General features: G+C 45.8%; 1 protein-coding gene across 1 annotated transcript; it reads right to left on the bottom strand.

Moving 5' to 3' along the window:
* Positions 1–6,992: 6,992 nt before the first annotated feature.
* LOC311247558 (uncharacterized protein) lies at positions 6,993–10,588 on the bottom strand. The gene is made up of 5 exons (XM_084338597.1): positions 10,547–10,588; positions 10,071–10,094; positions 7,695–9,585; positions 7,513–7,572; positions 6,993–7,311 (listed from the first exon to the last, which is right to left on the bottom strand). The coding sequence occupies exons 3-5, from the start codon at positions 9,580–9,582 to the stop codon at positions 7,193–7,195; spliced, it is 2,067 nt and encodes a 688-aa protein (XP_084194723.1). The 5' UTR covers positions 9,583–9,585; positions 10,071–10,094; positions 10,547–10,588; the 3' UTR covers positions 6,993–7,192.
* Between the last annotated feature and the right edge of the window lie 1,076 nt (positions 10,589–11,664).

The raw sequence follows: 11,664 nt of genomic DNA, 5'->3' as shown, positions 1-11,664 counted from the left end.
GTCATTGAATTTCATTTTGCAATGTCTGTGGGAGCCCTGCAACAGACAGACAGACGGACAGTCAGAATAACCCATATCAAGATAATAATAATACTTTATTTGTATAGCACCTTTCATACAGGGGATTGCAGGTCAAAGTTCAAGAGGCAGCCAGCTGATACCCAGTTGGTCCGTGGAGCTCTGGCATGACTGAGCTTGCCAAATGACACTGATATGGGTTAACACAATACTGTATGACAGACGTATTGGCGTATGCCCAAGTTCTATCTCCGTGATGATTTAGGCTTAGAGACGGGCTTTAAAAAGTACAATAACATCAGCATGAGGTACAAGAGAAAGTCTGTTTTGATTTAAGCTGCCTGCTTTGCATAGAACCTGACAAAAATAGTGCATTCTATTATGATGAACCTATAATGGAGCCAAAACATAGTGTGTGTTTGTGTGTGTACTTTTTTTGTTTTTCTACAGCCAAAGTTAGGAAAACTGTACAAATAGGAAAGTATTTATCTCTATGACAATTCTCAATTCACACTCTATCAAGAAAACTATAAAAGAACATCATGTCCGAATACCAGCGTTCTATACTCATGGATGCATGGAGAAGCAAAATATACAAGCCCTCTGAGGAAATATACATCAACAAATATATCAAACGTTAGCTAGTCAACAATGCAACACATTTCCGATGATTTTGACATCTGAAGTAAATCATCTGTGTAAATGATCTAATTTAACTCAATGTCTGCCGAACTGAAAGTTTCCACACTTGTGCGTTTACTCACTCACACACATTGACGTGATGACCCTTCCTTCTTTTATAGTTTCCTTGCACTCAATAAGGAAACAATAACTTTATTTGTATAGCACTTTTCATACAGAAATTGCAGCTCAAAGTGCTACAGTGGAATCTTCCATTTACTTAGGTATGTATTTTTAGGCACATTTTCTGAAAATATGACTAGGGCTTAAGAAGTTAACATAGAACTTCCTCCCTCTGATGTATGTTTAGAACCAGTTTAGCAGTCTGAGAAACTGACAAGGTTTTCAAGACGATTGATTAGAATATCATGATCAATTGTATTGAAATACCCACGCAAAGTCATAGTAATATAAAAGGTAATAAAAAGCATAAAACTCAAATGTTATGAATGCTGTCGGACATCAAACAATGTTTACATGAACGACAATAACAGATTTTAACCATCGATAGACAATTAAAAAAGTGGACGTGACCTTTGCGCCAACCTTACGTTGAGACCTTTGTCAACCCCTGTCCATATGGTAAACAGATTAGCAGTGAAGGAAGGTTGACCTGACTTTATTTGGTAGCATATACCACACACACACACACACACACACACACACACACACACACACACACACACACACACACACACACACACACACACACACACACACACACACACACACACACACACACACACACACACACACGCATGCATGCATGCACACTCGCACTCACACACACTCTGGCGCTCTTATCGCTCTGAATCGGTAGCTGGCCATGGATGTGTACACGGGGTAGAGTTTTATGGTCGTTTCTGTTGTCAGTTGGTCCCCAGCCGTGTTTGTATAAATCATCGTGGATGAACGGGTCGCTTTTCACGACACACACACACACACACACACGCACACACACAAACACACACAAACATACACACATACTCACACACAGGGTCAGATTGTTGCAGAAGGAGTGATCCACATATTAGCCGAGCAAAGGTAGCTCTGCCCCCCTCCCTCTCCGTGCATCAGGTTACTGCAGCCCCCCCCCACCTCACCACCACCTCCAAGGCCCCACCACACAGCCTGCCCCCCCTAAACCCCCCCACCACACAGCCTGCCCCCCTAAACCCCCCCACCACAGAGCCTGCCCCCCTAAACCCCCCCACCACACAGCCTGCCCCCCTAAACCCCCCCACCACAGAGCCTGCCCCCCTAAACCCCCCAACCACAGAGCCTGCCCTCTAAACCCCCCCACCACAGAGCCTGCCCCCCTAAACCCCCCACCATACAGCCTGCCCCCCTAAACCCCCCAACCACAGAGCCTGCCCCCTAAACCCCCCCACCACAGAGCCTGCCCCCCTAAACCCCCCACCATACAGCCTGCCCCCCTAAACCCCCCCACCACAGAGCTTGCCCCTAAACCCCCCACCACACAGCCTGCCCCCCTAAACCCCCCCACCACAGAACCTGCCCCCATAAACCCCCCCACCACAGAGCCTGCCCCCATAAACCTCCCCACCACAGAGCCTGCCCCCATAAACCCCCCCACCACAGAGCCTGCCCCCCTAAACCCCGCCACCACAGACCCTGCCCCCCTAAACCCCCCCACCACAGAACCTGCCCCCCTAAACTCCCCAGGATCAGGAGCTAAACTGGCTTCCTGTGGAGGCCAGAGTTACCCAGCTCAGACTGAACATAGTGCACAATATTATAAACCAAAGGTCCCCTAGATACCTCCAGAACTACTTCACCCCGGTCAACGAATCCCACAACCACAGAACTAGAGCAAGCATAGCAAACCTGAAGCCTGCTTCTTTCCGATCCAAACTGGGCCAGTGCTCCCTTACTTTCTCTGGAGCCCAGGATTGGAACAAGCTGCCTATCCCCATCAAGCAGAGCTTGAGCCTCCACAGCTTCAAGAGAAGCGTCAGGAAGTGGCTCATGGACAGAATAGAGGAATAGCCCCCTATAGTTTGAATGGGTTTTCAATCAGTTTTTAGTTATTGTGGGGTATACAATTTTAGCGAAAGGTTAGTCTTATAATGTTTTAAATGTATGCGTTTGCTGTTATTGTCGTGTTTTTGTTGTGGCCTAACAGCCCTGGGACCATGACGGAAATAAGGGTTTTACTCTTTCTCATGTTATCCTTTGGATCCTTGTTGTGTGTTTTTAATCCATCAATAAAATCAATCAATCAAACCACCTCCAGGCCCTTCCACAGAGCATAAAGCCCCCCACAAAACCCTTCCAGATCAATCTGGGATTTTATGAATCAATATAGGATTATTCAAATGAAGATCGATTCAGATCAGGATTTTTTTTTTAACCCCATAGCATATCCCCCCCCCCCCCCCCCCCCCCCCACACACACACCCACCTCACTCCACCACCACCAAGCCCCCATCACAGAGCCTGTTACCACCCTATGCCGGGGGATCTCGTTACCGTGCCAACGACTAGCCCATTTATTTCATCCATAAATCACTGTTGGGCTGTCTGTCAAGACCCAGTTCTCACTGACATTTTCCACTCTCTGCAAACATGTGTATACCCCCCCCCCCCCCTGACACACACACACACACACACACACACACACACACACATACACCTTCTCACACACACACACACACACACACACACACACACACACACACACACACACACACACACACACACACACACACACACACACACACCCTCTCTCTCTGTTGCTCTCTCTCTCTCACACACACCTTCTCACACACACCTTCTCTCACACACACACACACACACACACACACACACACACACACACACACACACACACACACACCCTCTCTCTCTCTTTCTCTCTCTCTACCTCTCTCTCTCACTCACACACACACACTCCCCCCCTCTCTCTCTCTCACACACACACACCTTCACACACACACGCACACACACACACGTGCATGTAAACACAGAGAACAATTAGGGTACCGATCTTGTGTATGTTTCTAAAATAAGTACCCAGAAGTGTAGGCTAAATTGTCAAGACAATGTTATGAATATTACCACTGATATGATGTGGTGTTGCACCCTTGTTAACACTTTGAGTGCCACGCCGGGTTTTCCTTTTTACCCCCTGAATGCCACCATCGGCGCCAATGTTAACGTTAATATCGCCTAATCTATGTTTTAAATTATGGCTATGTGTCTAATCTGCCCATCGCATTATCAAAGACTATTTTCCAGTCAGTGCTGTCAAGGCAGATTGGTTTTTTATCGCGTCATTTCCGTTTCAGAGCATTTAGAAAAGCACCCGTTTTCAGATAAAAAACAGCCCATTCTGGACCATTCTATGAAAATCGTCTTTTACTGGAATATTCCACAACGTTGATATTCGTCTGCCTTTTTATGAATCGTTTTCAAATAAACGCTAGATGATCAATATTATACGTGCACGCAAGCACATTCGGGGCCGCGCACGGATAATCGCTGCGTTGATTTCCTCTCGGACTTTTACAGTGAAACCGAAAGAGCCCATTTCACAAAACAGCTTATAACTTCATCAAAATTAGTCTGATTATCCTAACACTGATAACATAGAGTCCTTACCTGACATCAGATGGTATCCAACTGGTATATTCCAATTCCTGATCACCATTCGAAAAAATCGATAAGTGTATTATAGATCCAACGCGATACAGTAGAACTCCATGATCAGCGGGGCTCAGAGGATCCAGAATGAACTCTGGTAACCCCGGCTGGATCTGTGGACTGGAAAATGTGGAGTACCGGATTTTTTTCCCCATCCATTTTCATTGAGTCCATTCCAAAATCCCTTATGTCATCTGAAAGACGATAGGGGGTGCTTTTTTCCACATAGAATCTCCGGCGGTGCTCGTGTAATACTCGGGTAGGCTCGCGTGATGCAATATGATTTCAGATCGCAAAAAAAAAAAAATAATAATAATTCCGAGAAATCTCGTGAGTGGCTTTCAACCACATAAAAATAAACCCGAGGGGAGCTCCAGTAGCTCACCGCGTACCTCGAGCGCTATTTCGGCGCCGGGGACAACCGTGCTCGTCACGGATCTGGGGTAGCAAGTTCGATTCCCGGACAAAGCCGTAACTTTCTCAGAGTGTCTTCCCCCCATCTGTACCCCCATTCAACCTGTTTCTGTCGGTCATTCTTGACCAGAGAAAAAGCGATAAACGCAAAAAGAACCAGCGGAATGGTCAAAGTTTAAAAAAAATAAAAATAAACCCGAGATATCTCGTGTGTGGTAGTTAAAGTGTTAACACTTTGATCGCCATGGGTTAAATTCATAATTTACCATCCCTCGCCAGCTCTATTTGTCTATGGAGAAGTTCCCCTTCTTTGCAGGGCTATAACTTTTTAAATTATATTGCTACATTGCCATTATTATGGCCCATTCAATGTCCTATATGTATTGTTCAGGGTGTAGCAACGTTAAACTTTTTCATTCACATATTCATACTAAAATATGGTCTAAAGTATAAGTATGTTTTTATCGTTTTCTGCAGCTTTCTTCAGAATGTGATTTATAGCCCTAAATGCATTATATTGATGATGAAATACAGTTTGGTAGCGATCGGCGCGAGATGAAAAATTTCAACTGGACGTACTTCTAGAATGATCTACGTATGATCTGATGATGACCGGATGGGCGGGGGATCGTTTATAATTCCGTGGGCAGCGTTAGATGATTCATCCAGAGTGGGTCATATGTTCATCATAGCAGTTTATATGGAATAGGTTAGAAAATAACGCTGAATCTTACCGTATGTTCCTCGTGCCGTTGGACGATCAGCGTGGAGTAGACCGTTTTCGATTATGGGATGTTGATCCTGATGAACCATTTCCAGGTTGTATAATACTAACGTCACAGTGCCCAAGTGCGTCCACCTTTTTATAGGATTCTATCACATTTGCATAACAATAGCGAATATTACGTACCTTGCGCCGTTTTCATTGGAGTTTTTTACAAAACAACGCTGTTTTATTTGTCCTATATATGCGGATATCATTTAAAAACTTAAATTTTACCATTTTAGTTCCCTTTAGACAACAAACATAATGCTAATGATGCACTTTAATTATGATAATTAGGTGGCCATTCACGGTCACTGTACTGAGGTGACGTGAGGGCGCATTCATAGTTTAACGCTCCTGTGTTCAGATCGCATTTTCATCAACTTTTACCGACCTGCTGACCTGTGAACTGTGAAAAAAGGTCTTGGAAAATGGAGTTCTTTTGTTTGAACCTGTTTTCATCCTTTAAAATCAATGCTGCCATCTACTGTCAGCTGGAAGGTAGTGTCGTTTGTCTACCATCTCATCTCAGGAGCAAACAACATCCCCATTTTATTTGTCTAACAAACAAAATATTAATCACAATCACTTGTCACATTAACATTTGTGAGTACATGTGTTTTCAACAAAAATATGACAAATTTAACACAACAGCCAGCACTTCATAAAATTTTATAAACATTATATAAAAAATACAATAAACATAACTTAGAACAATAACTATTTACAGCACACCATACATATTTATAAATTTTTTCATTCGCTCACTCATTCATACACTCATTCATCCAAACACCAGTAACACCAGAAACTAGCATCTTCGTCCTCCTCCTCCTCCCACTGGACACACATGGTGTGGAACCATTTGTGACAGTTGTCACACTGGACCCACGACACCAAACCCTCAGAGTCCACAGGGGGGTTCGTCTTTTTACACCGGCCACACCGCCAGATCCCCAGCTTCTGCCTCTTGGTGGTGTGACCTGCAGTTAAAAAGAAATGTATTATTATGACGCTGCTTGATTACAATATACCAATGTCCAATAATAAGTAAGGGATAATGTATAGCTACGAGGTCATTGTCGCAAAATAATTGACCGACACGGAGTTTAAAATACCGAGGCGCAGCGCTGAGGTGTTTTAAACGTCAGTGAAGGTCAATTATTTTGCGACAATGATCGAGTAAAGCTATACATTATCCCGCTTATTACATGGCTAACTTACTAACAATATACCTAATTCATCGACAAGACTAGATCAAATGAAGACGCAGTTGTTCTGTGGCTCTGTCAGCCCAAATAAAGTGATTATTATTATCGGCAGCCGGCAGGTCTCTGGTCTGATTGCATGACTGAGTGCAGCTGTGCATATGCTGAGCAGCACTGATACAGTGTTGTAGTGGGCTTGATTGTGAACAGCTGCGCACAGCGGTCATTATTGTCCCACAGCGGTCATTATTGTGTGATAACGGACCTCTGACACGGGCTATTGACCAATCACAAGCAAGCATTTCGGCGAATGTGAAAACGCCATGTAATAAATATGAATAACTATCTATATAGTACTTTTCACACATGGACCACAGTTCAAAGTGCCCCACAGCAATTTGTATAAAATCAGCAAATTTTTTACAAAATAAATAACAATTCATAAGTTTGCCCTGACAAACTCAAAAAACATAAGTAACATGCCGATGGGTGTCGTGGGTCTGGCGTGGGAGGAGGAGGAGGATGTCGATGCTCCTGTTGGTCCAGGAATACAGGAGGCTGCAGACACAAAAAGGGAGCACCACTCAAAAAAATTATTTTGTTTGGTTTGGTAAATATTGCGCTATGAACAGTCTATCAGTGTACTGTGTGTGTGTGTAGGCCGTAGGGGCAGGTACAATAAGAGTTTTTCTTCCTGTTCCTTTTGGCCATGGACATTTGTAGATCGTGTTTTTTTCACAGTTGTTTGAAAAAGCTTACGGTGGGAGGGAGAGGAAGTTGGCTGGGACACCCGGTGGGACTGCGGTGGGACTGCCGGCTCTGAGAAAATGGTTAAGAAACAATAAAACATGATTATTTATTCATAAAAAAATTTATACTTTTTTGCTAACTGAGATGTTGTCTCCCAAATAACTGTTAAAAGAAAACAAATAAATAAATACCATCCATTATGGCTGTTGGGGAGGAAGAGGTGGAGGGGTGGTGATCTTCCCCTCTCAAAGCAGGCAGGCGAGTGCTGGTGTGGAGGCTAGAGGCGGGCAGCAGACTGTGGGAGGCAGAAGAGGGGGGCATGGAGGCTGAGGCTGAGGGACCGGCGATGGAAAGACCGGAGCTGGTGGTGGGAGCGGCCCCGGGGGACACTCCTCTTCTGCGGCTGGGGAGAGAGCCACCACGCGGGGTACGGGAGGAGGTTGTGGGAGTCCTTAAAGTTTCAGCCCGCTGCCGCTGTCGGTCTGCCCTGGCCAGAGCTCCTGCCTCGGCGCGGGCGGCGCGGTCCTCTGTCTCATCGATGGCATCCGTCATCTCCTGGGCGGTGAGCAGGCGGGCCTTGGTGGTGTTCCTCCTGACCTTTCCAGATCTTCTTGTGAACTCTATCTGGGCCAGGAGTTGTCCCAGGTCCGCTGTGATCCTCCCTGCTGTTACAAGGGGGTGGTTGAGGTAGGGGTTGGGGGGTGAGTCCTGGACTAGAGCATGGGGGCTGGGTGGGGGGCTGGGAGGGGGGCTAGGAGCACGGGGGCTGGGTGGGGGGCTAGGAGCACGGGGGCTGGGTCGGGGGCTAGGAGCACGGGGGCTGGGTGGGGGGCTGGGCTGGGGGGTAACAGCAGGGTTGGCACCAGGAGATGCAGGGGGAGGGGCAGACGGCATGACCCTCGACCAATCAATAGCCGCAGGGTCCAGAGGGTAGAGGCCACACCTCCTGAAGCCAGCCACCACCACCCTCCGATCTTTCTGCCTCTGGTAGGTGTCTCTGAACACCCTTGAAAACTCCTTTTTAGAAATCATGAAGGAGTGGCTAACTGCCGACAGATCTCCCACAAGCCCGGAGAAATCTGCCTTCAAGGGTGCAAAGAAACTCACATCCAGAGGCTGAAGGATGTGAGAGGTGTGTGGCGGTAGGCACAGGAGAATGACCCTCTCCCTCTGTGCCGTCCGGACCAGCTCTGGATCCAGGTGGGACTGGTGACCGTCCATCACAAGCAGCAGCGGGCGCTCCTCCGTGGCATACTTCAGGAAGTGGTCGGTGAACCACTTCCTAAAAAGCTCTGAGTCAATGTACCCCGCTGGCGACTTCCCGTAGAGGGCATTGGGGACTCCCTCCCTATTGTAGGGCCCTCCTGGGTAGCCCCCCTTATAAATAATAAAAGGGGGGACGTCCTCCCCAGCCGCGTTGAGGCAGGCCAGGACCGTGATGTGTTCCCTGGTTCCCTGGGCCTGCCTGTAGGCGTGCTTCGTCCCACGGGGCACAACGACCTTCCTCCGGTTGGAGTCCATCTGAAACCCCGTCTCGTCACAGTTGTAAATATGACGGGGTTTCTCCCTCAGCCCGTGCTCCTCCATGGTGCTGGTGAGGAGCTTGAAGTATTCTTCTATGGCCCCCCTCTTAGCGCAGGCTGCCCTCCCACGGTCAATGGTGTCCGGGATCCGGATCGTGAGGCGATGGTGTTGCCTCTCCCTAAAATTGATCCACCACCCCTGGCCAAGGGATGTTTTTAGGTTCCCTGGGTGACGGAGGTTATAGATGGCCAGGGCGTGGGCCAGGACCTGCGACCTCGTCAGCGGAAACCCATAACTGGCAGAGTACAAGCAGTACTCCACCAGGGAACTCTCATCTTCAGGGGTCAGATAGGTGCCCCGGCCGATGTTGCAGGCCAGAGACACCTTTCCGCTGAGTCGGTCGATCAGGCTGGACTTAGGGACCTCGAACAACGTGGCTGCCCGCCTCGCACTCCACCTGCCTGCTCTGACCTCTGCAATGGCCTGATCCATGGCCTCCTGGGTCCACAGACGCACCTTCCTCTCCCTCTTCCGCATTTGCCGGATATTAGGCATGCTCTGCAAACACACAAAAATATTTTAAACAAGAAAGTAAAATAATATGAACTTTATTATTATTGTACGACTGACGAGTTTATTTTATTTGATTTATTTAGCACATTATTTAAAAAAAACAGTGCTAGGAGGGAACTTATGTGAGTGATTTATGATGAAATTAAATTAGATTTGAATTGTTTTTTTGAATATGGATAAGGAGGTTGTTGACCTCAATGATGAATTTAGTTTATTGCTATGGTTTGTTGGATATGAGTGAAATTCTGATGAAAAGATGCAGAACAATGGAAGGTATCAAGAACATCTTGCCTTTTGTTAATGAACTTGAATATGAATGAGCATGAAACCAAAATGATTATGCTGAAATATTACCAGACATGCAAACACACACACAACCTTACCTTCACCCAGTTCAGCATGGCAGCCTCACACACACACACACACCTCCATTCACCTGTAGAGAAACAAACAAGCACACACAAACCTACCGTGTCTGCTGTCTGACTTTGTCACTGCTTCAGATGTTTTTTTATACAGAGATTGAGAGAGAGAGAGAGAGAGAGAGAGAGAGAAAACCAGTTCATTATTTTCCCCGCGAAAATTATTGTTCTCCCTTCGATTATTTTCGCGCAACCTCAGTTCATCACTCGTTCAGACAAACTTAGATCTCTTATTAAGATTACAAATGTACAACACATTTCGTCGGACAAAACACTGGCTATATATGCTAGCAACATAACCAAACAATCTGACTTCATCTTGGGGCGAGTGGGAGTTCGTGTTTAAGGAACAGGAAGCTACTTTTACTTGGAAATCAGCGTCGCCCCGAACACATTCGAACAATTATAACGTTGCAGTGGTACAAACGTTCACATCTAGTAGTCTTTAGATGACTAAATATAGATGAATACTCATGAAATTTGATATATATACTCTAAAATAAGTATGATTTCATATCACCTACCTTTCGACGTGAAAATCTGGTGGGGCTGTGAGGAAAGATCCAGAATGCCGCGCAAGATGGGGCGTGACCGAAGTTGGGTTTGGGCGTTCCCAGATAAAGAGGGTGACCGGGATTGGTTTACGTTCCGTTATATATGTCCAAATAACGTTGTTTATTGAGTTAGAGCGAGCGATTGATCATCCAGTGTGTTGAGATGGAGTCCGGCTACCGATCGCGAGTGCCCGGAGCACATATGGATGGGCACTTCCTGTTTGGCGCGCCCCTCCCTCTTGGCCGATCTGCCGATCAGCCACCAGATGGCGCTCTCGAACCGTTAGACAGTTGAGTGGAGCTCACCAGTACATCTCAGGGCTCCAGAAAGGAAATATGTCCGTGGCGATCATAGTGTTAATCAGATCACTTCTCACCCTACACCAGCATTTCCAACTCATAATTATAACCTGATGATATTGTCAGATTTATGATCATATATGTGATATTCTGATATCGTACAATTTACACGCACAACACGTGTCATCATAAATTATCTCTGCAACTTTACTGTTACTTTAGACTCTGGTTTAGATGCCGGCTCCAGTTGGTTGTACTGTACCTGTGCTGTGCAATGACAATACTACAATACAATCTAATATAATGTGATTTTCAGCATTTATAACCAAATGTGATGAAAGTAGGCCTGTCCCCGACTAAGGATTTGTATAGTCGACTTTGATTGGCCAAAATTTGACGATAGCCCACTGGTAGTAAATATATATATATATATATACTTTTTTGGATCATTCCATTTGGGCTGTGGGGGGTGCTTAATGTCTGAAGGAGTCGACTGAAGGATTCTTGTCCTCTGCGAACGCATGCAATTCGTCCACTGAATGATGCATCTTGATATTTGTCTAGTGTCAGCAACCTTTTTGACATGGAGTGCCTGTTTGAAATATAGTTGTAACTAGTGTGCCTCAACAATATTCCATGCATCGTAATTTTTTTCTTCTCATAATCAGGTCTTTTTAATGATAATTTTTACATTATTACATCATTATTGTTATTGTTATTATTAACAATATTATTATGATGGTTGTATCAACCCTAAATCTGAGTTGGGGGGGGGGGGGGGGATGCAA

This window comes from Notolepis coatsorum (genome assembly GCF_963971535.1).
Source record: "Notolepis coatsorum genome assembly, contig: SCAFFOLD_2685, whole genome shotgun sequence".
NCBI classification, from domain to species: domain Eukaryota; kingdom Metazoa; phylum Chordata; class Actinopteri; order Aulopiformes; family Paralepididae; genus Notolepis; species Notolepis coatsorum.
The sequence above is the reverse complement of the archived record's forward strand: the minus strand, read 5'-3'. Positions and strand labels throughout refer to the sequence as shown.